The sequence below is a fragment of the Leucoraja erinacea genome, chromosome 12 (assembly GCF_028641065.1).
Source record: "Leucoraja erinacea ecotype New England chromosome 12, Leri_hhj_1, whole genome shotgun sequence".
Classification (NCBI taxonomy): domain Eukaryota; kingdom Metazoa; phylum Chordata; class Chondrichthyes; order Rajiformes; family Rajidae; genus Leucoraja; species Leucoraja erinaceus.
Window position 1 is genome coordinate 46,256,531 of NC_073388.1, and position 21,697 is coordinate 46,278,227.

Sequence of the window (21,697 nt, forward strand, 5' to 3'; positions counted from 1 at the left end):
CCGTTCTAAATGGTTTACCCCTTATTCTTAAACTGCGGCCCCTGGTTCTGGACTACCCCAACATCAGAACATGTTTCCTGCCTCTAGCGTGTCCAATCCCTTAATAATCTTATACGTTCCCCTCTCATCCTTCTAAATTCCAGTGTATACACGCTCAGTCGCTCCATTCTTTCAACATATGACAGTCCTGCCATCCCGGGGAATTAACCTGGTGAACCTACGCTGCACTCCCTCAATAGCAATAGTCCTTCCTCAAATTTGGAGACCAAAACTGCACACAATACTCCAGGTATGGTTTCACCAGGACCCTGTATAACTACAGAAGCACCTCTTTGCTCCTATACTCCTATGGACAGCTGTGGAGGTCGTCATTTGGTATTTTTAAGGTGGAGATTGCCAGATTCTTGATTGGTAAGGGTGTCGGTGCTTATGGGAGAAGGCAGGAGATTGGGGTTGAGAGGCTCCTATGACATGAATTATCTCACATGCTCAGTGAGTGCATAAGGTAAAGCAATTTATGATACCGTGTTGTACTCTAGTGAGCTACGTGCTATAACAGCACTGTTTCACTGTAAAGATGCTCCCCAACTTACGTTAGGGTTATGTCCTGCGGACCCTTGCATTGGTGGGATGTTACAATAGTTGGAAACGGGAGTGCTACAGTGCATGTGTAAATTACTATTCGACTCCGTGGCGACCACGTGTGGAGGGGGGGGGAGCTCCAACGCGGAGACAGAGACCACGGGGGGAGCTCCGAGTGGGGACCACGGCGAAGCTCCGAGGTGGGGACCACGCGGGAGCTCCGAGGTGGGGGCCACACGGGAGCTCAGAGGTGGGGACCACGGGGGAGCTCCGGGGTGGGGACCACGGGGGAGCTCCAGGGTGGGGACCACGGGGGAGCTCCGGGGTGGGGACCACGGGGGAGCTCCGGGGTGGGGACGGGGGAGCTCCGGGTGGGGACACGGGGGGGACCACGGGGGAGCTCCGAGGTGGGGACCACGGGGAGCTCCGAGGTGGGGACCACGGGTGGGGGGTGGGGGACCACGGGGGAGCTCCGGGGTGGGGACCACGGGGGAGCTCCGGGGGGGGAGCTCCGGGGTGGGGGGGCTCCGGGGTGGGGACCACGGGGGAGCCGGGGTGGGGACCACGGGGGAGCTCCGGGGTGGGGACCACGGGGGAGCTCCGGGGTGGGGACCAAGGGGGAGGGGGGGAGCTCCGGGGGGACCAAGGGAGCTCCGGGGGGGACCACGGGGGAGCTCCGGGTGGGGACCACGGGGGAGCTCGGGGTGGGGACCACGGGGGAGCTCCGAGGTGGGACCATGGGGGAGCTCCGAGGTGGGGACCACGGGGGGAGCTCCGAGGTGTGGGGATCACCATGGGGGAGCTCCGGGGTGGGGACCACGGGGGAGCTCCGACGGGGGAGCTCCGGGGGGGACCACGGGGGAGCTCCGAGGTGGGGATCACGATGACGTCAATGGGCTTAAAGAATTGATTACGCAAGTGGCCTATTGCATACAGTGCATTCAGAAAGTATTCAGACACCTTCACATTTTGTTACGTTACAGCCTTATTTTAAAATGGATTTTTTTTTTAAATCATCAATCTACACACAATACCCCAGGATAAAGAAGCTAAAAACAGGTGTTTAGAAAATTTTGCAAAGTAATTAAATAGAAATCACTGAAATATCACATTTACATAAGTATTCAGACCCTTTGCTGTGACACTCAAAATTGAGCTTAGGTTCAACCTGTTTCCATTGATTGTCCTTGAGATGTTTCTACAACTTGATTGGAGTCCACCAGTGGTAAATTAAATTGATTGAACATGATATGGTCTATATAAGGTCCCACAGTTGACAGTGCATGTCAGAGCAAAAACCAAGCCATGAAGACGAAGGAATTGTCCGTGGACCTCCGAGACAGGATTGTGTCGAGACAATTTTTGCAGCTTTGCAGGTCCCGTAGAGCACAGTGGCCTCCGTCATTCCTAAATGGAAGAACTTTGGAACCACCAGGACTCTTCATAGAGCTGGCCGCCCGGCCAAACTGAGCAATCGGGGGAGAAGGGCCTTGGTCAGGGAGGCGACCAAGAACCCGATGGTCACTCTGACAGAGCTCCAGAGTTCCTCTGTGGTGATGGGAGAACCTTCCAGAAGGACAAATATATCTGCAGTACTCCACCCAGGGCCGGCCTTAAGCTGATTGGACCGATTGCTCCAAATTGGGCCCCGCAAGTAAGGGGGCACCGTGTCAGAGTAATCTACTCTCGGCTCGGGTAGATGTACCCCGGGTGGAGGGGGGGAGAGAGGGGCGGGGAGAGAGGGGTAGATGGGGAGGAGGGTGTGAGGTGGAATGGAGACGGGGGAGAGGGGAAGGTGGGTAGTTCCCTCGCGGTCCCGGGGCAACGTTCCCACCCTTCCCGCACACAGCCCCGGCTCCACCCCTCTCTCTCCCCGGGGAGACGCGGTGAACAATACAGGGAGGGCCGGGCCGGGGGTTGGAGCAACGTTTACAAACATCGGCCTCGCCTCACACCCGCCCGCCCGGACCCTGGCATCCGCTCCCACCGCCGGACCTCGCCTCCTCTCCTTTCCCCCTCCCTCCTTCCTCTCTTTTCCCTTCTCTCATTCGCTCCATCCCTTCTTTCTCTCCTTCCCTCCCTCCTTTCCCAACTTCCCTCCCTCCCTTCTCTCTTTCCCTCCCACACACACACGTCACGCACAGACAACTAACACACACAACTAAGTTGGGATGGGGTAGAAGGCCAAAGGGTAGGATGGGGCTGAAGCCCAAAATTTAATGCCTGGACTAGTTTTTCACCAATAGTTATTGGTTTTCCAGGATCTAATTAATTAAATTACTTTTTTTTTCATTTCACAGTCACTAAAACAAGTGGTATTGTAACTATGTACTTTTCAGATGTGATCTACACATTTTGTTTGTTGTAGGCTTACATGTACGCAATTTTATATTAAAACGTCGCTTAGATCGGCTTGGTCCATTGACTCGCATGCATGTTTTGCGCACATTTTGATTACATTCCATTCCACCACAGAGATATAAAGTCTATAATAGACTTTTATTATATTTCTATGATTCTACAGACCTTGGCTGGGAACCTGGGGCTCACAAAAATTGTTCCCAATTGGGCCTCGCACCTCCTAAGGCCGGCCCTGACTCCACCAATCAGGCCTTTATGGTAGAGTGGGCAGACGGAAGCCTCTCATCAGTAAAATGCACACAACAGCCCGCTTGGAGTTTGCCAAAAGGCACCTAAAGGACTCTCAGACCATGAGAAACAAGATTCTCTGGTTTGATGAAACCAAGATTAAATTATTTGACCTGAAGGAAAGCAGGCACCGCACATCACCTGGCCAATACCATACCTATGGTGAAGCATGGTGGTGGCAGCATCATGCTGTGGGGATGTTTTTCAGCGGCAGGAACTGGGAGACTAGTCAGGATCGAGGGAAAGATGAACGGAGCAAAGTAAAGAGAGATCCTTGATGAAAACCTGCTCCAGAGCGTTCTGGACCTCAGATTGGGGCGGAGATTCACCTTCCAACAGGACAACGACCCTAAGCACCCAGCTAAGACAATGCAGGAGTGGCTTTGTGACAAGTTTGTGAATGTTCTTGAGTGGCCCAGCCAGAGCCCGGACTTGAACCAGATCGAACATTTCTGGAGGGACCTGAATCAACGATCCCCATCCAACCTGACAGAGCTTGAGAGGATCTGTAGAGAAGAATGGGAGAAATTACCCAAATACAGGTGTGCCAAGCTTGTAGTATCATACCCAAGAAGGCTGTAATCGCTGCCAAAGGTGCCTCAACAAAGTACTGAGTAAAGGGTTTGAATACTTATGTAAATGTGATATTTCAGTTTTTCTTTTTTTTAATTACTTTGCAAAAATTTCTAAACACCTGTTTTTACTTTTTTATTATGGGGTATTGTGTGTAGATCGATGATTTAAAAAAAAAAAAGAAGAATTTAATCCATTTTAAAATAAGGCTGTATTGTTACAAAATGTGGACAAAAATGAAGGGGTCTGAATACTTTCTGAATGCACTGTAAGTCGGGGATTGCCTGTACCTGTATAATGATATAGTCAGCTCCCTCTCACCATCCCCCATGGAGTTGACTGACTGGTTGCCTGGAAGTACTTAGACAAGAGCTCACTTAAGGTCAAACTTTGTTTACAAAGAGTCACTGAGACTGGTAAAATCCAGATTCAACCCGGTTTCTACAAGGCCCCTCACCCAACCTTGAGGATCATCCCCCATATTGAGTTCTGCTCTCACTCCCCCTCCCCCAGGCAGAACAATGATAGAGTTCCCAACATTCTGCCCCCCTAAACGTGAACCCACCACCAGTCACATCTTCCCATCCCCACCCTTTTCTGCAGAGAACGCTCCTTCCGCGACTCCATAGTCCACTCAACTACTTCCCACCCAAACCTCCCACTCCCCAGGTAGGGTCCCCCCTTGCAGCCGCAGGAGATGTAACACCTGCCCCTAAAAAACTCCTCCCTCATATCCATCAGGGAGCTCAGCAGACCACAGGTGAGACAGAGGTTTGCATGCACCTCCTCTAACCTCATCTACTGTAATTGGTGCTCCCAATGTGGCCTCCTTTCCACTATAACCCCCCCTGCGTATTCCCACACTGACCTTTCTGTCCTGGGCCTCCTCCATTGCCAGAGTAAGGCTATACGCAAACTGGAGGTAGGGCACCTCGTATTCCACTTGGGCAGCTTACAACCTAACGGTATGAACATTCAATTCGCCAATTTTAGCTAACAACCCACACAGATCCCCCTTTTGCCCCCTCCTCTCTTCCTTGTTCCTGTCCTGGATGCAAACCCATTTCCCCTACAATCCTTACCCCCTTTCTCCATCCACCCCCATACATCCATTCCTCTGGTGTTATATGTTACGCCGCTCCTCTCCATACAACCTTTTATCTTTCAATCTTTGGCCTTTGTCCAACCATATGCCAATTAACCCCCCCTCACCTGTATCCACCCATCACTCATTAGATAATAGACAATACGTGCAGGAGTAGGCCATTCAGCCCTTCGAGCCAGCACCGCCATTCAATGTGATCATGGCTGATCATCCTCAATCAGTACCCCGTTCCTGCCTTCTCCCCATATCCCCTGACTCTGCTATCTTCAAGAGCCCTATCTAGCTCTCTCTTGAAAGTATCTAGAGAACCGGCCTCCACCGCCCTCTGAGGCAGAGCTTTTGTCCCACCCTCACCTTTCTGTTCCAGCATTTTCTCCCCTTCCTAGAATCAGTCTGAAGAAAGGTCCTGACCCGAAACGTCGCCTATCCATATTCTCCAGAGATGATGCCTCCGGCACTTTGTGTCTTTCTTTTTTAAATCTTACTTTAAAGCCTTTAGAGATACAGCGTGGAAACGGGCTCCTCAGCCGACCGAGTCCACGTCGATCACCGATCACCCTGTACACTAGTACTATCCTACACAATTAAGGTCAATTTACAATTTACAGAAGCCAATTAACCTACAAAGCTGCACGTCACTGGATTGTGGGAGGAAACTGGAGCACCCAGACAAAAACCCACCCACAGGGAGAAGGTGCAAACTCCACACAGACAGCATCCCAGGTCAGCATTGAACCCTGGTGTCCAGCGCTGTAAGGCAGCAACTCTACCTGCGCCACTGTGCCGCCCAGCAGATCAGGCAAATGTTATCTGCCTTCGTCCACTGTCTAACTTGACCCATTGCATCGCATCGCACAATCCGAGGCACCCATGTCCCTACATGGTGAATGTGACCATTTTGGGACCATACCTTTATGTTACACGCCAGAGCCTTCCCGTCCTCCCCTCTGTGCACCAGCTTCATTCCCCGCAAGCGCTCCATCACCCTCTCAAATCCGGCACGCTCCTGGTACTGGACGTAAGCCTCGAAGGTGGGGAGCCCGCCAGCGCTAAAAGTAGCGAACTTCTTCCCAGTCATCTCCTCTCTGTAGGGATCCAACATGGGAATGTCAATGTTTCGGATCCCCCCAAATCGTCCAAACACCCTCAGTAGGATCTCTTCCACGGGCTTGTCCTTGTTAAGGTGCTTTGGGGAAAACCACTTGCAGGGCAGTCCTTCCATATGGATGGTATCTGCCCTTTCACCGGGCACAGCCTCATTCATGGACTTGGCGCGGTTGAAAAAGGTCTCCCAGTCCGCCGGGCTTGGGAAGTTGACTTGACTCACAGCCGCCAGAACTCTTCCCATCGCATTAATCCCATTCACCCTGATCATTTTGTTATTGAACCTCTCCCACACCGTCCGCACCAGGTTCTTATTCTCCACCTCCGCCTCAAAGCGGATAAACTCCATGGTGTGCCGTGAGACCTTGAGCGACGTGATCTGCTCCGGGTGGGCCATTTTCTTCAGGGTCTCCATCAACTCCCAGTTTGAAATGAGCTTGGGCGAGGCGGTGGACCCGGGGAGCATCACGCTGATCGCCAGCCTTGCAATGGGCTTCAGGAATAGACACTGAGGGGCAAAGAGTTCCACCGCGTCAGAGGTGTCAAAGAGCCTGGTGACCGCCATGCCAAGCTGACGTTCTGCAGTGGAAGGAAAATGTTAGAAAAAATGTCATAAATCTCGGACATCAATTAGAACTACTAAGATTGCCCAGACCCTGTTGTTCCTTGTGGAGGAAGGATCCACAGATGCTGATATACAGCAACATAGAAACATCAAAATTAGGTGCAGGAGTAGGCCATTCGGCCCTTCGAGCCTGCACTATTCGCCATTCAATATGATCATGGCTGATCATCCAACTCAGTATCCCGTACCTGCCTTCTCTCCATACCGCCTGATCCCCTTAGCCACAATGGCCACATCTAACTCCCTCTTAAATATAGCCAATGAACTGGCCTCAACTACCCTCTGTGGCAGAGAGTTCCAGAGATTCACCACTCTCTGTGTGAAAAAAGTTCTTCTCATCTCGGTTTTAAAGGATTTCCCCCTTATCCTTAAGCTGTGACCCCTTGTCCTGGACTTCCCTAACATCGGAAACAATCTTCCTGCATCTAGCCTGTCCAACCCCTTAAGGATTTTGTAAGTTTCTATAAGATCCCCTCTCAATCTCCTAAATTCTAGAGAGTATAAACCAAGTCTATCCAGTCTTTCTTCATAAGACAGTCCTGACACCCCAGGAATCAGTCTGGCGAACCGTCTCTGCACTCCCTCTATGGCAATAATGTCCTTCCTCAGATTTGGAGACCAAAACTGTACGCAATACTCCAGGTGTGGTCTCACCAAGACCCTGTACAACTGCAGTAGAACTTCCCTGCTCCTATACTCAAATCCATTTGCAATGAAAGCTAACATACCATTCACTTTCTTTACTGCCTGCTGCACCTGCATGCCTACCTTCAATGACTGGTGTACCATGACACCCAGGTCTCGCTGCATCTCCCCCTTTCCCAATCGGCCACCATTTAGATAATAGTCTGCTTTCCCGTTTTTGCCACCAAAATGGATAACCTCACATTTATCCACATTATACTGCATCTGCCAAACATTTGCCCACTCACCCAGCCTATCCAAGTCACCTTGCAGTCTCCTAGCATCCTCCTCACAGCTAACACTGCCCCCCAGCTTAGTGTCATCCACAAACTTGGAGATACTGCCTTCAATTCCCTCATCAAGATCATTAATATATATTGTAAATAGCTGGGGTCCCAGCACTGAGCCTTGCGGTACCCCACTAGTCACTGCCTGCCATTGTGAAAAGGACCCGTTTACTCCTACTCTTTGCTTCCTGTTTGTCAGCCAGTTCTCTATCCACATCAATACTGAACCCCCAATGCCTTGTGCTTTAAGTTTGTATACTAATCTCTTATGTGGGACCTTGTCGAAAGCCTTCTGGAAGTCCAGATACACCACATCCACTGGTTCTCCCCTATCCACGCTACTAGTTACATCCTCGAAAAATTCCATAAGATTCGTCAGACATGATTTACCTTTCGTAAATCCATGCTGACTTTGTCCAATGATTTCACCACTTTCCAAATGTGCTGCTATCCCATCTTTAATAACTGACTAGCAGTTTCCCCACTACCGATGTTAGACCAACTGGTCTGTAATTCCCCATTTTCTCTCTCCCTCCCTTCTTAAAAAGTGGGGTTACGTTTGCTACCCGCCAATCTTCAGGAACTACTCCAGAATCTAAAGAGTTTTGAAAGATTATTACTAATGCATCCACTATTTCTGGAGCTACTTCCTCAAGTACTCTGGGATGCAGCCTATCTGGCCCTGGGGATTTATCGGCCTTTAATCCATTCAATTTACCCAACACCACTTCCCAGCTAACCTGGATTTCACTCAATTCCTCCAACTCCTTTGACCCGCGGTCCCCTGCTATTTCCGGCAAATTATTTATGTCTTCCTTAGTGAAGACGGAACCAAAGTAGTTATTCAATTGGTCCGCCATATCCTTGTTCCCCATGATCAACTCACCTGTTTCTGACTGCAAGGGACCTACATTTGTTTTAACTAATCTCTTTCTTTTCACATATCTATAAAAACATTTGCAGTCAGTTTTTATGTTCCCTGCCAGTTTTCTTTCATAATCTATTTTCCCTTTCCTAATTAAGCCCTTTGTCCTCCTCTGCTGGTCTTTGAATTTCTCCCAGTCCTCCGGTATGCTGCTTTTTCTGGCTAATTTGTACGCATCATCCTTCGCTTTGATACTATCCCTGATTTCCCTTGTTATCCATGGATGTACTACCTTCCCTGATTTATTCTTTTGCCAAACTGGGATGAACAATTTTTGTAGTTCATCCATGCAGTCTTTAAATGTCTTCCATTGCATATCCACCGTCAACCCTTTTAGAATTAATTGCCAGTCAATCTTGGCCAATTCACGTCTCATACCCTCAAAGTTACCTTTCTTTAAGTTCAGAACCATTGTTTCTGAATTAACAATGTCACTCTCCATCCTAATGAAGAACTCAACCATATTATGGTCACTCTTGCCCAAGGGGGCACGTACAACAAGATTGCTAACTAACCCTTCCTCATTACTCAATACCCAGTCTAAAATAGCCTGCTCTCTCGTTGGTTCCTCTACATGTTGATTTAGATAACTATCCCGCATACATTCCAAGAAATCCTCTTCCTCAGCACTCCTGCCAATTTGATTCACTCAATCTATATGTAGAATGAAGTCACCCATTATAACTGTTTTGCCTTTGTCGCACGCATTTCTAATTTCCTGTTTGATACCATCTCCAACTTCACTACTACTGTTAGGTGGCCTGTACACAACACCCACCAGCGTTTTCTGCCCCTTAGTGTTTCGCAGCTCTACCCATACCGATTCTACATCCTCCAAACTAATGTCCTTCCTTTCCATTGCATTAATCTCCTCTCTAATCAGTAACGCTACCCCACCTCCTTTTCCTTTCTCTCTATCCCTCCTGAATATTGAATATCCCTGGATGTTCAGCTCCCAGCCTTGGTCACCCTGGAGCCATGTCTCCGTGATCCCAACTATATCATAGTCATTAATAGCTATCTGCACATTCAACTCATCCACCTTATTACGAATGCTCCTTGCATTGAGATACAAAGCCTTCAGGCTTGTTTTTACAACACTCTTACCCCTTATACAATTATGTTGAAAAGTGGCCCTTTTTGATTTTTGCCCTGGTTTTGTCTGCCTGCCACTTTTACTTTTCACCTTGCTACCTATTGCTTCTACCCTCATTTTACACCCCTCGGTCTCTACGCTCACACATTTAAGAAACCCTTTCCCTTTAACTCCATCCTCCACTATCCCATTCAACACCCCACCCCCCCTTATTCAGTTTAAAGCCACCCGTGTAGCAGTGGCAAACCAGTGCCAAACCGATAGACACACAGAGAAGGAATGGGAACTATAGATGCCAGACAGAAGAACAGTCTGGATCTGAAACATCACTTATTCATTTTCCCCAGTGTGCTGTTCATTGTGCTGTTTGTTTAAGTGACAAACTAATTAAGACTTTAGAGATACAGTGTGGAAACAGGCCCTTTGACCCACCGCGTAAGGGCTGACTAGCGATCACCCCGTACACTAGCACTATCCTACACACTAGGAACTATTTCCAATTTTGCCATAGCCAAATCAACCTACAAACCTGCACGTCTTTGAATTGTGGGAGGAAACCGGAGCACCCGGGGAAAACCCATGAGGTCACGGGGAGAACGTGCAAACTCCGTAGTCAGGATTGGAGCCACAAGGCAGCAACTCCTTCCTTGAAGAGCCCTGAAACATGAACTATTTCTGGTTCCGTATATGCTGCCTGACCCAATAGACCTAGTGCCTGGGCACAAAATTCTTCTGTAATAGATTCGAACCAGTATTTTGTCTTCTTTCTTGCTTAGAAATGGTCCACCCGGGTGTGATGGCCTCTCTGCGTTTCAGAAGTTTATAAGAAACATTGTTACTGAGGTTCCCCCATCCGAAGCAGGCAGTGATGTGTAAAGCATCAAATTGTAAAAGGTTTCCGTCATCCTCGTCCTACAGGAACAATGTCCTACTCGGGACCCCATTTTAACTGGGTCAGCCACAGGCAGAAGCAAGTCAACCCGTGCATGCCTTCAACAGCCAAGAGTGTTACCAGTCTTATGTACCCACAACGGAACAATGAAATTCTTACTTGCAGCAGCACAACTGGCCTGTAAACACAATACACACAGCTGAAATATATTTCAATAATTCATCAATTTAATAACCATAATCTTTGATACGAAGATAGGCGGAGGGCCAGGTTGTGTAGAGAAAGCAGGGACTCTGCAAAAGGACTTAGACAGGGTGGGAGGGTGGGCAAAAAAGTGTGCGGTCGTGCACTTTTGGAGTAGGAATAAAGAAGACTATTTTCTAAATGGATAGAGGATTCACAAATCAAAGGTGCAAAGGGATTTGGGAGTGCTAATGTAGGATTCACAAACGGTTAATTTGCAGGCTGAATTGGTAGTAGCTCAAGTTCAAGTTCAAGTGAGTCCCTGATAGGACAATGAAATTCTTGCTTTGCTTCAGCACAACAGAACATAGTAGGCATTGACTACAGAACACATGAATAAATAAACTGATAAAGTGCAAATAACAGATAATGGGTTATTAATGTTCAGAGTTTCATCCGAGCCATGTTTAATAGCCTGATGGCTGTGGGGAAGTAGCTATTCCTGAACCTGGTTGTTGCTGTTGCAGTCTTCAGGCTCCTGTACCTTCTACCTGAAGGTAGCAGGGAGATGAGTGTGTGGCCAGGATGGTGTGGGTCTTTGATGATACTGCCAGCCTCCTTGACAAACCGACTCTCCGTAGTCTTCTCAGGAAGTAGAGGCACTGATGAGCTTTCTTGATAATTGCATTAGTGTTCTTGGACCAGGAAAGATCTTCAGAGATGTGCACGCCCAGGAATTTGAAGCTCTTGACCCTTTCAACCATCGATCCGTTGATATAAACGGGGCTGTGGGTCCCCATCCTACTCCTTCCAAAGTCCACAATCAGTTCCTTGGTTTTGCTGGTGTTGAGGGCCAGGTTATTGTGCTGGCACCATATGGACAGTTGCTCGAAGGCAAATGCAATTTTAGCATTCATTTCACGAGGACCAGAATATGAAAGCAGAGATGTAATGCTGAGGCTTTACATGGCACTTGTCAGACTGTATTTGGAGTATTGTAAGCGGTTTTGGGCCCCATATCTGAGCAGGGATATGCCGGCGTTGAAGAAGGTCCAGAGGAGGATTACGGGAATGATCCCAGGGATGATTGGGTTAACACATGATGCGTGTTTGACCATGCTGGAGTTTGAAAGGATGAGTGGGGGTGTCGTTGAAACTTGATGTGGATGTGGAGAGGATGTTTCCACTAGTGGGAGAGTCTAGGACCATAGGTCATAGCCTCAGAATAAAGACCAAACCTTTATTGGAAAGGAGATGAGGAGGAATTTCTTTAGCCAGAGGGTGGCGAACCCATGGAATTCATTGCCATAGACGGCTGTGGAGGCCAAGTGAGTGGGTATTTTTAAGGCGGAGACTGACAGGTTGTTTGGCAAGGGTACAAGGCGGGAGAATGGGGTTGAGAGGGCTAGATTGATCACCCATGATTGAATAGCAGTGTAGACCCGATGGGCCAAATGGCCTAATTCTACTCCGGTGACATGATCTTATCTGGATGTCTGCAACAGGACTTTGGATCAGCCCTATTTGGAGTATTGTATGCAGTGTGAGTGCCCCATTACAGCAAAGATGTGGAGGCTTTGGAAAGGAGGTTTTACCAAAATGCTGCCTGGATTAGAGGGTTTCAGCTAGAGGGAGAAATTGGATAGACTTGAATTGGTTTCTCCAAAACATTAGATGGATGAGGGGAGACTTGAAAGAAATGTATATAATTATGAGAGGAATAGATAGGGTAGACCATCAGAACCTTTTTCCAGGCTGGAAATCTCCAACACACGAGGACGTAGTTATAAGCAATTTTGTTTTTTTAACCCAGAGAATATTGAGTGCCTGGAATGCATTGCCAAGGGTGGTGGAGGAGGCAGATAGGATAGTGGCGTTTAAGGGGCTATATGATAGGCACGTGGACGTTCAAAGAAGAGGGATATGGATCATGTACAGGCAGATGAGAGCAGTTTAACTTGACATCATGTTCGACCCAAACATTGTGGGCTGAAGAGCCCATTCCTATGCTGCACTCTTCAATATTCTATGTTCTCTGAACATTCCATGACACTAACCAAAGGATTCAGTGTGAGAGCAGCTCTTTTTTTTTTTAAGTTTTAGAGGTACACCGTGGAAACAGGCCCTTCGGACAACTCCGACCAGCAATAACGCTTTATACTAGCTCTATCCTAGACACTCGGGACAATTTACAGAAGCCAGTTAACCTACACACCCGCACATCTTTGGAGCGCGGGAGGAAACCAGAGCACCTGGAGAAACCCCATGCAGTCACAGGGAGAACGTACATACTCTGTGCAGACATCACTGTAGTCAGGATCGAACGCAGATCTCTGGCTCTCTAATGCCCCTGTCCCACTTAGGAAACCTGAACGGAAACCTCTGGAGACTTTGCGCCCCATCCAAGGTTTCCGTGCGTTTCCCGGAGGTTGCAGGTGGTTGCTGGAGGTTGCAGGTAGTGGAAGCAGGTAGGGAGACTGACAAAAATCTCCGGGAACCGCACGGAAACCTTGGATTGGGTTTCCTAAGTGGGACAGGGGCATTAGGCAGCAACTCTACTGCCTTGCCACTGTTTACGTCACAATAAGCATAGAGAACAAATGAAGGAATTCCGAAATAAATACTTGAAACACACAGCTTGTATAGAAGGCTACAGCAGGTTCAAGTTTGGGGTCTGGGTCATTCATCAGAAGGTATCTGGGATTCGCAAAAGTTTTTCACTGTACCTCAGTACAAAGGATAATAACAAACCAATACCATTCAATTTTGAAGAAGGAACTGCAGATGCTGGGAAATCGAAGGTGGACAAAATTGCTGGAGAAACTCAGCGGGTGCAGCAGCATCTATGGAGCGAAGGAAATAGGCAATGTTTCAGGCCGAAACCCATCAGTCTGAAGAAGGGTTTCGGCCCGAAAATTTGCCTATTTCCTTCGCTCCATAGATGCTGCCGCGTCCGCTGAGTTTCTCCAGCACTTTCAGGGCCGAAGAAGTCTGAAGAAGGGTTTCGGCCCAAGACATATGGTCACAGGAATGGAATAATGTTGGAACCAGCTGGCAAGCAAGAAGGTGGGGAACTGGGTCAGAATGTACATGTGTGACTGAAGGGGCTTCATGCACGTACAGTGTCTCCACACTGGGCCAGGTGGTCCATGGAAAGGGAAACAGCGCACATTTCAGCTCCGGGCTCCCGTCATCATAACTGGGAAAGGGTAAACAAGTGCGCATGCAGGAAGGAACTGCAGCTGCTGGTTTACACCAAAGATGGGCACAAAATGCTGGTGCAACGCAGCGGGTCAGGCAGCATCTCTGGAGAAAAATAATAGGTGACATTATGGGTCGCGGTCCCCGACAGTCCTTTCAGGTGAGGCAGAGGTCACTTATCACCTCCTCCAACCTCATCTACTGTATCCGCTGTGGGTTCCTATACATCAGTGAGATCATGCGTGGATTCGGTGACAGTTTCGTTGGACACTTTTACTGGGTCCGCCCTGGACTATGCGATTTCCCAGTTGCCAAACGTTTTAACTCCCCCTCCCATTCCCACACTGTCCTGGGCCTCCTCCACTGTCAGAGTGAGGCCCAATGCAAATTGGAGGAACAGCACCTCATATTTTGCTTGGGCAGTTCTCAACCCAGTGGTATGAACATTGACTTCTCTCATTTCAAATAACCCCTGCCTCCCCTCCTCCCTCCCTCCCTCGCCCTAGTTGGCCTTCCATTGGTGGCATCCAGCTATCCCTCTTGTCATCACACCTTCCCCAACCAACAATGGGCCATTGTGGGCTCCACCCTTCGCGAGGTCATCTGTGGCCGGCCCCGTTTTGGTCAGGCCTTTTCTCACCTCAAGTATATTTCCAACTTCTTCTACTTTCCTTCTGAAGAAGAGTTCCGACCCGAAACATCACCTATTCTTTTTCTTTAGAGAGGCTGAGTTACTACAGCATTTTTTGTGTCTGTCTGAAGGGAAAACAAGTTAGTTATAGCAAGCAAAGAAGATAGGGATGAGGAAATATCTGTGACAGGGTAAGGCCAGGTGACTTAATGTGGCAGGTAATAGCAGATTACACATGTTGGTCTGTGTGATGAGTTGCTGATATTAAGGCTATGAGACGTACTCCACCCTTTGCCGTTACAAATGGCAAAGCGAGTACTCCATTCCCCAATCTCGCATTGTCCGGCCAACCTCAACATTGACCGCTCCTGCAGCTGGTCACCCACGTCAGTATCCCTTTCTCCAAACAGGGAAGGGTTGGCCTTATTTGCCCAACACCTCCCTCAAGGACCCCGAATGATGCCAGAGTTCAGGAAATACCACCAGACTGGTGCCGAAGATAGGTCCCAAGCCCAAACATCATCCCGACCCGACTCGAAATGTCATCCATCCATTCACCTCCACAGATGCTGCCCGACTTCTGTAGTTCCTCCAGCACTTTGCTCAAGATTTCAGCATCTGCAGTTCCTTGTGCCTCCTACTTGCATTAAGTGTTTGGCTTATTAGTTATCATCAAATCATTAATCTAAGATCTCAATATTTAATCTTCTTCCAATTTAATCCACCACGCAGATACACCTTAAATGATTACACATAAATAAATCCATAGTGGAATCGAGGTGGAGTTATGTCTACCAAGGGAGGTAAATTACACTGACACCTTTAGGGGAAATGAGATAACAGAACAATTTGGAATTGGCTTTGGTGAAACTGTAAATTGTCCCTAGTGTGTAGATAGCGTTGCTGTGCAGGGATCGCTGGTTGGCACGGACTCGGTGGGCCGAAGGGCCTGTTTCCTCGCTGTATCTCTGAACTAAACTAAACTAAAATACTGGGAAAGTTTATTTTCCCTACTGCTCGTGGCTTGATTGCTACAGTAATCAAAACCACATCACATTGTTTTGTCTCCTTACTGATCTTTTCCGTGAAGCACCAAAAACATTTCGCCTGTTGACATTTTTCTGTGTGAAACATATTTTCCATTTAGATTGTCAGAAGTCTCTGTGCAAAAAGGACATTTACAATTTTGAGCCCAGGGCCCTCATATGAAGAGGACTTCTTGATAGGAAAAATACAGGTTATTCATTATAGTTCAAGGTACATCGAATTCACCAGGTAGTCAATGCTGTTTTAAAGAGCGCAGAATCTCAAGACAGGAACTACGCATTTCATTTCTTGCGAATGATATATAAAACAAATGTCGCTATGACACATAGGGTGGCGCAACGGGTTGAGCTAATGCCTCACATCGTCAGAGACCAGTGTTTGATCCTCACCATGGGTACTATCTGTGTGGAGTTGGCACATTCTTCCTGTGACCATGCGGGTTTCCTCCAGGTGCTCTGGTTTCCTCCCACATCCCAAAGACATGCATGTTTGCAGGACAATTGGTCTCTTTAAAACAATTGCCCTTGGTGTGTACAAAGGAACTGAAGATGCTGGTTTACACCAAAGATAGACACAAAGTGCAGAAGTAATTCAGCGCATCAGGCCACATCTCTGGAGGAAAAAGGATGGGGGATGTTTCAGGTCGGTCTAAAGTCAGTCTGACCTGAAATGTCGCCCATCCTTTTTCTACAGGGATGCTGCCATTGCCCCTAGTGTGTAGGGAGTGAATGAGAAAATGGGATAACATAGAACTACTGCGAACAGATGATCAATGGTCGGCATAAACCTGATGGGCCGAAGGGTCCGTTTCCATGCACTATCTCTAAACTAAACTATAACAGTGTACAAACGAGCAAGATAAAAGTACATTTCAAAGAAATATTCTGGGTAACGCTTCAGATCGGAATATGATCAACTCAGAAGTCTGGAACTCCCAGTACCGATATAACAATAAGTTACCAACATTTTATCTTCTATGAGGAAGCAAGTTATCAAAAATCACAGAATGTACAACAGGAAACACAACAGGATGTTGGGCTGCTTTGTAGCACTTTTGAAAATGCTAAGCATTCCAACAATCTGTGCAACAAACCCGACAATGAATCATTTGGCAATATTTGGGGCTAATCCATATGCCATATTGCATAAATATTGCACCCTAAAGGGCCTGTCCCACTGTACGAGGTAATCCAAGAGTTCTCCCGAGTTTTCCCCCGATTCGAACTCGGAGAATGTCCGTAGTGGATCCGTAGGAGTTTGTGGACGTCACTTAGCGGCTCGTACGAGTAAAAAGTAACAATTTTTTCATCACGAGTATTTTTTTACTCGTGGACATTTTTCTCAGTGTTGAAAAAACGTCACGAGTTTACCGGATTTCCCAAGTACCTACCGTTACTCGTACGAGCCACTACGTGACATCCATGAACTCCTACGGACCTGCTACGGACATTCTCCGAGTTCGAATCAGGGGAAAACTCGGGAGAACTCTTGAATTACCTCATACAGTGGGACAGGCCCTTAATGTAGGTTGGGGAGTGGATGTACAGACATCTTCCATTGGTAAGCTGGGCTGTACTTTATGCTCCCTCCCTTCATTGCAGTTCAATAGTTTCAGCAGTGAATCAATATCCAATTTACAATTTGATAAACCATCAAAGTGGCAATTTGCACTTTGACGGAATCATATGACTTGCCGTTTAAAAATACACAATGGTCAGTTTAGTTTTTTTTGTGACTATTTCAGCTTATAAATGTCGATTTCACGAGAAGAAAAATCCATTGTTTTCCGACACGCCTATTTAATCTGTGTTATTCCAAAGAACCTGAAACATATGAAGTATGCAAGGGCCGGAAGTAGGCCGGGTTCACGGTTGGTGCCGGAGGTCAGTCGAGGATGTGCCACCGGGAACAAAGTGGTACCTGGCGGGGGGGGGGGGGGGGGGGGGGGGGGGGGGGGGGGGCACAAACACAAAGAGGGACCTTGCGGGGGGGGGGTGGGCGCTGAGAACAAAGATGGAAGGATAGAATACTTTATTGTCACATGTGACAATGCACGGTGAAAGTCTTTGCTTGTATACCCCAAGTAATGGAAATAACGGCGCTGACAATGTTAGAGTACGCTGGCTCCTCCATTGTTCTTCCCCCTCCCCCCACGGCAGACCATTGGGGACTACATTAAACGCGTGTAACGTTGTCAGCATCCTATACATAGCGACCCTTTGCATACTCTGTGTATGGGATGCAAAACAAAGAAGTTCACTGTGATCGTATAGTACAGCAGAGGTGTTCAGGCTACCGAACGTGTACCAGTGTTACTTCTCCAGGTGAACCTATCTCCTGTGTAGTCAAGCACGTTAACCTGTTGCTCTAACTACAACTCTCTGGAACAAGAACTTGCAAATTATTGGGAGCCAAACATTGAATAGAAGAGATGTTGCCCGACACAAGAGTTAATCCAGCACTTTGTGAATATCATCGATATAAACCAGCATCTGCTGTTCCTTTCGAGACATTTTGTCTACTCCACTGCGAAATCTCCTCAAGGTATGCCTACTTTGAAGAAGTTCTCCTCGCCCTGATGATTCTGTGATTCCTACAGGCTCTACAACCTTGCTGTAACCCGGACTCGCTACCACTGTCAGGTGTGTTTCACCTCTACCCCAGCCAACAATGGGCCATTATGGGCTCCACCCTTCCTTAGTCACCTGTTGCCAGCCCTGTTTTGTTTTGGCCTTTTCAAACCCGACCCAAATTGTCACCCATCTTTTTTCTCCAGATATGCTGCCTGATCCGCTGAGATACCCCAGAACTTTGTGCCTATAATCGGGATTAGACCTTTTGGCCTCTCAAGTCTGCTCCCCACCGTTCAATGTAATCAAAGCTGATCCATCCCTATCCTCAACTCCTCTTCTGTGCCAGTTCGCCACTGCCCTCAATATCCTGATCTTACAAAAATCTATTTTATTCCTCTTTGAATGCCTAAAATAGCCCATCCTCAAAACCCCCTCGAGGATTGAGTGGTCCATAGATTCGCCAGCCTCTGTGAGAAGAAATCCCTGAATTGAATTCGGAGTTGAATTCGAGAAAGTATCCAGTGAATCTGTATAGACAAAAGTGCTGGAGAAACTCAGCGGGTGAGGCAGCATCTATGGAGCGATGGAAATAGGCAAAGTTTCGGGTCAAAACCCTTCTTCAGACCTGATACGTTGCCTATTTCCTCCGCTCCATAGCTGCAGACTCACCCGCTAAGTTTCTCCAGCATTTTTGTCTACCTTCGATTTTCCAGCATCTGCAGTTCCTTCTTAAACAGTGAATCTGTATAGTTTGTTTAGCATGGAAACAGACCCTTTGGCCCATCAAGTCCCCACCGACCATTGATCACCCTGTACACCAGCACTATCCTACACGCTAGGGACAATTTACAGAAGCAATGCAACTACAAACCTGTATGTTTTTGGAAGTGTGGGAGGAAACCGGAGCACCTAGAGAAAACCCACATGGTCATAAGGAGAACGTACCAACTCTGTACAGACAGCACCCGTAGTCAGGATCGACCTGGGTCTCTGGCGCTGTGAGGCAGCAACCCTACTGCTGTGCCATTGTGCCACCCTTGTCCTCTTGTAATAAATACAAACACGTCATTGGCCTTCCTGATCATCTGCGGCACCTACAGTACCTACTTTCTTTTTTACATTCCTGTACAAGATTATCTGGCTATCTCGGTCCTTCACTCATTTGAAAATTCCCTCCATTTAGTTATAAGTCTGCCTTTCAGACTTCTCTTTCCAAAGTGCCCAACCTCACACTTTCCCACACCGAATCCCATTCGCCAACTTTTAATCCACCCATTCAATGAATCCAGATGATGTTGCAGAGTCCAATGTTTGTCAATGTAACGTCCCATTCCATCTATTTTACTGCCATCATCTAATGTGGATACCTTCCACTCTGGGCTCTTCTTCAGGCCATTCATGGAAGTAGTGAATAACAATTATGTGATGCCAAACATAATACATGCTTTTTTTAAGCTGTGAAGTAATCCTTTCCTCAGCTACATTAGTTCACACTCCGAGTAGCCATTTACTCTGCCAGCTACACAGGGTGAGTACAGACTAACATGAACTTATGAACACAGACTACAAAACAGATCAGACATCTGCACTGTCAATGGGGCACAGTCAGAAAGCACGCAAACAGGCCCAACGCCCAAGATGCCCCATCTGCACTGATCCCACCCGCAGGCATTTTGACCTTATCTTTTAGACTACACTTTAGAGATCCAGCACGGAACAGTCCCACCGATTGCAACCGCCCAGCGATCACCCCGTACACCAGCACTATCCTACACACTGGGGACAATTCACAATTTACAGAAGCCAATTAACCTGCAAACCTGTGCATCTTTGGAGCGTGGGAGGAAACCGGAGCTCCCGGAGAAAACCCCACGCGGTCACAGGGAGTACGTGCGAACTCCGTACAGACAGCACCCGTAGTCAGGATCGAAACCGTGTCTCTGGCGCTGTGAGGCAGCAACTCCACTGCTGCGCCACCGTGCTGCCCAACCAAACCTTTTGTATCCATGTACCTGCCCAAAGGTCTTTTAAATGTTGTTATAGTACCTGCCTCAACTACCTCCTCTGGCAGCTTGTTCCATACACCCACCACCCTTTGTGTGGAAAAAAGTTGCCCCTCAAGTTCCTATTAAATCTTTCCTCCCTCACTTGAAAGACAGACAGACACCTTTAGTCACTCTACTAACCCAGCCCAATATTTCCCCATGTCTTCAGTCAGGATCCATGGGGGGCTGACACTCTCTGCCCCTTGGTCTGTCCACCTTGTATCTTTGATTCAGTGCTGTTGCAGGCGAGAGGGATTGAGAGTCGCCCACCTCTCGACACAGTGGCACCACACACACACTCACCTGAGAGATAGATACTCGGGACGGTAAGTCGGAAGAGGCACCTATCTCATCGCTGAGCCAGAGAGACTACTGGCCGGGTGGGATTAGCCACAGTGCCATGATCTGTCCTGGGGCAATTCTGGTGTCCAGTGCATCCAGTCCCAGCTCACCCGGGTAGACACAGCTTGTTACTGTGCAACTTGTCCCAGCCCCGCAGGCGTGGCGCCGACGCCCAGGATAACAACTGCTGGCTCTGCTCAAAGCCGTTCAGTGTGTCCGACCCCGGCCCCTCCACATGGCCGGGGCGAGGTCAGAGCCGCCGGGTTAAAGGGGGAGAGAGAGAAGCAGCGAGTCAATGAAAGGTCAGTCGCTGCCTTGCAGACAGGGTCTTGTCAATCTCCAGTGGCAGCGCCGCCCATCCCCGGGACAGCCTCTCCCTCTCCACCCCCTCCCTCCCTCCCTCCCTCTATCTCTCTCTCTTGCAAATGGCTCCGGTGCCCTCTGGCCAGGTGACAGGCTGGCAGCAGATAGAGCGACAAGAGGAGTGGCAGTGGGGCAGGAAATCGCCAGCCTCCGGCCGTGCCACTGCACACAGTCTGAGCAGGCGCGGCGTTACCTCTTCCTGCTCCATTGGAAAGCTGACGGTGGCCAGACACCTGTCTGTCTGTCTACAACCCACCCCACCCCTCCACTGCCAGACCCCTGTCTGTCTGTCCCCCACCCAGACCCCTGTATGTGTCTATACCCCCTTCAGAACTCTGTCTGTCAGTCTACACCCCCCCCTGCCAGACCACTGCCACACCCCACTGTTTATGTCTGTGTCTACACCCCCCCTGCCACCCTGTGTATACACCCTGCACTGCCAGACCCCTGTCTGTCTGTCTGTCTACACCCCCACTACCAGACCCCTGTCTGTGTCTACACCCCCACTTGTCTCCACACCCCCAGAGACCCCTGTCTGTGTCTACACCCCCCTTCTCCACTGCCAGACCCCTGTCTGTGGCTCCACCCCCCTCTGCCAGATTTATGTCTGTGTCTACACCCCCCCCCTCTGCCAGACCCCTGTCTGTGTCTACACCCCCCCCTGTGTATACACCCTGCACTGCCAGACCCCTATCTGTCTCTCTGTGTGTACACCCTCTGCCAGACCCTTGTTTGTGTCTACAACCCCTCCCCCCACCACTGCCAGACACTTGTCAGCACAGGGCGAAAG

At 48.6% G+C, this 21,697-nt stretch overlaps 1 protein-coding gene across 1 annotated transcript in view; it reads right to left on the reverse strand.

Moving 5' to 3' along the window:
* The window catches only part of LOC129702315 (A-kinase anchor protein 17B-like), a 45,546-nt gene extending 24,631 nt beyond the window's left edge, over positions 1-20,915 (reverse strand). The window contains exons 1-2 of the mRNA XM_055644045.1: positions 20,506-20,915; positions 5,820-6,592 (exon numbers count right to left, since the gene is read on the reverse strand). Coding sequence (XP_055500020.1) covers positions 5,820-6,578 — 759 coding nt within the window. The 5' untranslated portion in view covers positions 6,579-6,592; positions 20,506-20,915. The remainder of the gene's footprint in view (positions 1-5,819; positions 6,593-20,505) is intronic.
* Positions 20,916-21,697: the final 782 nt, after the last annotated feature.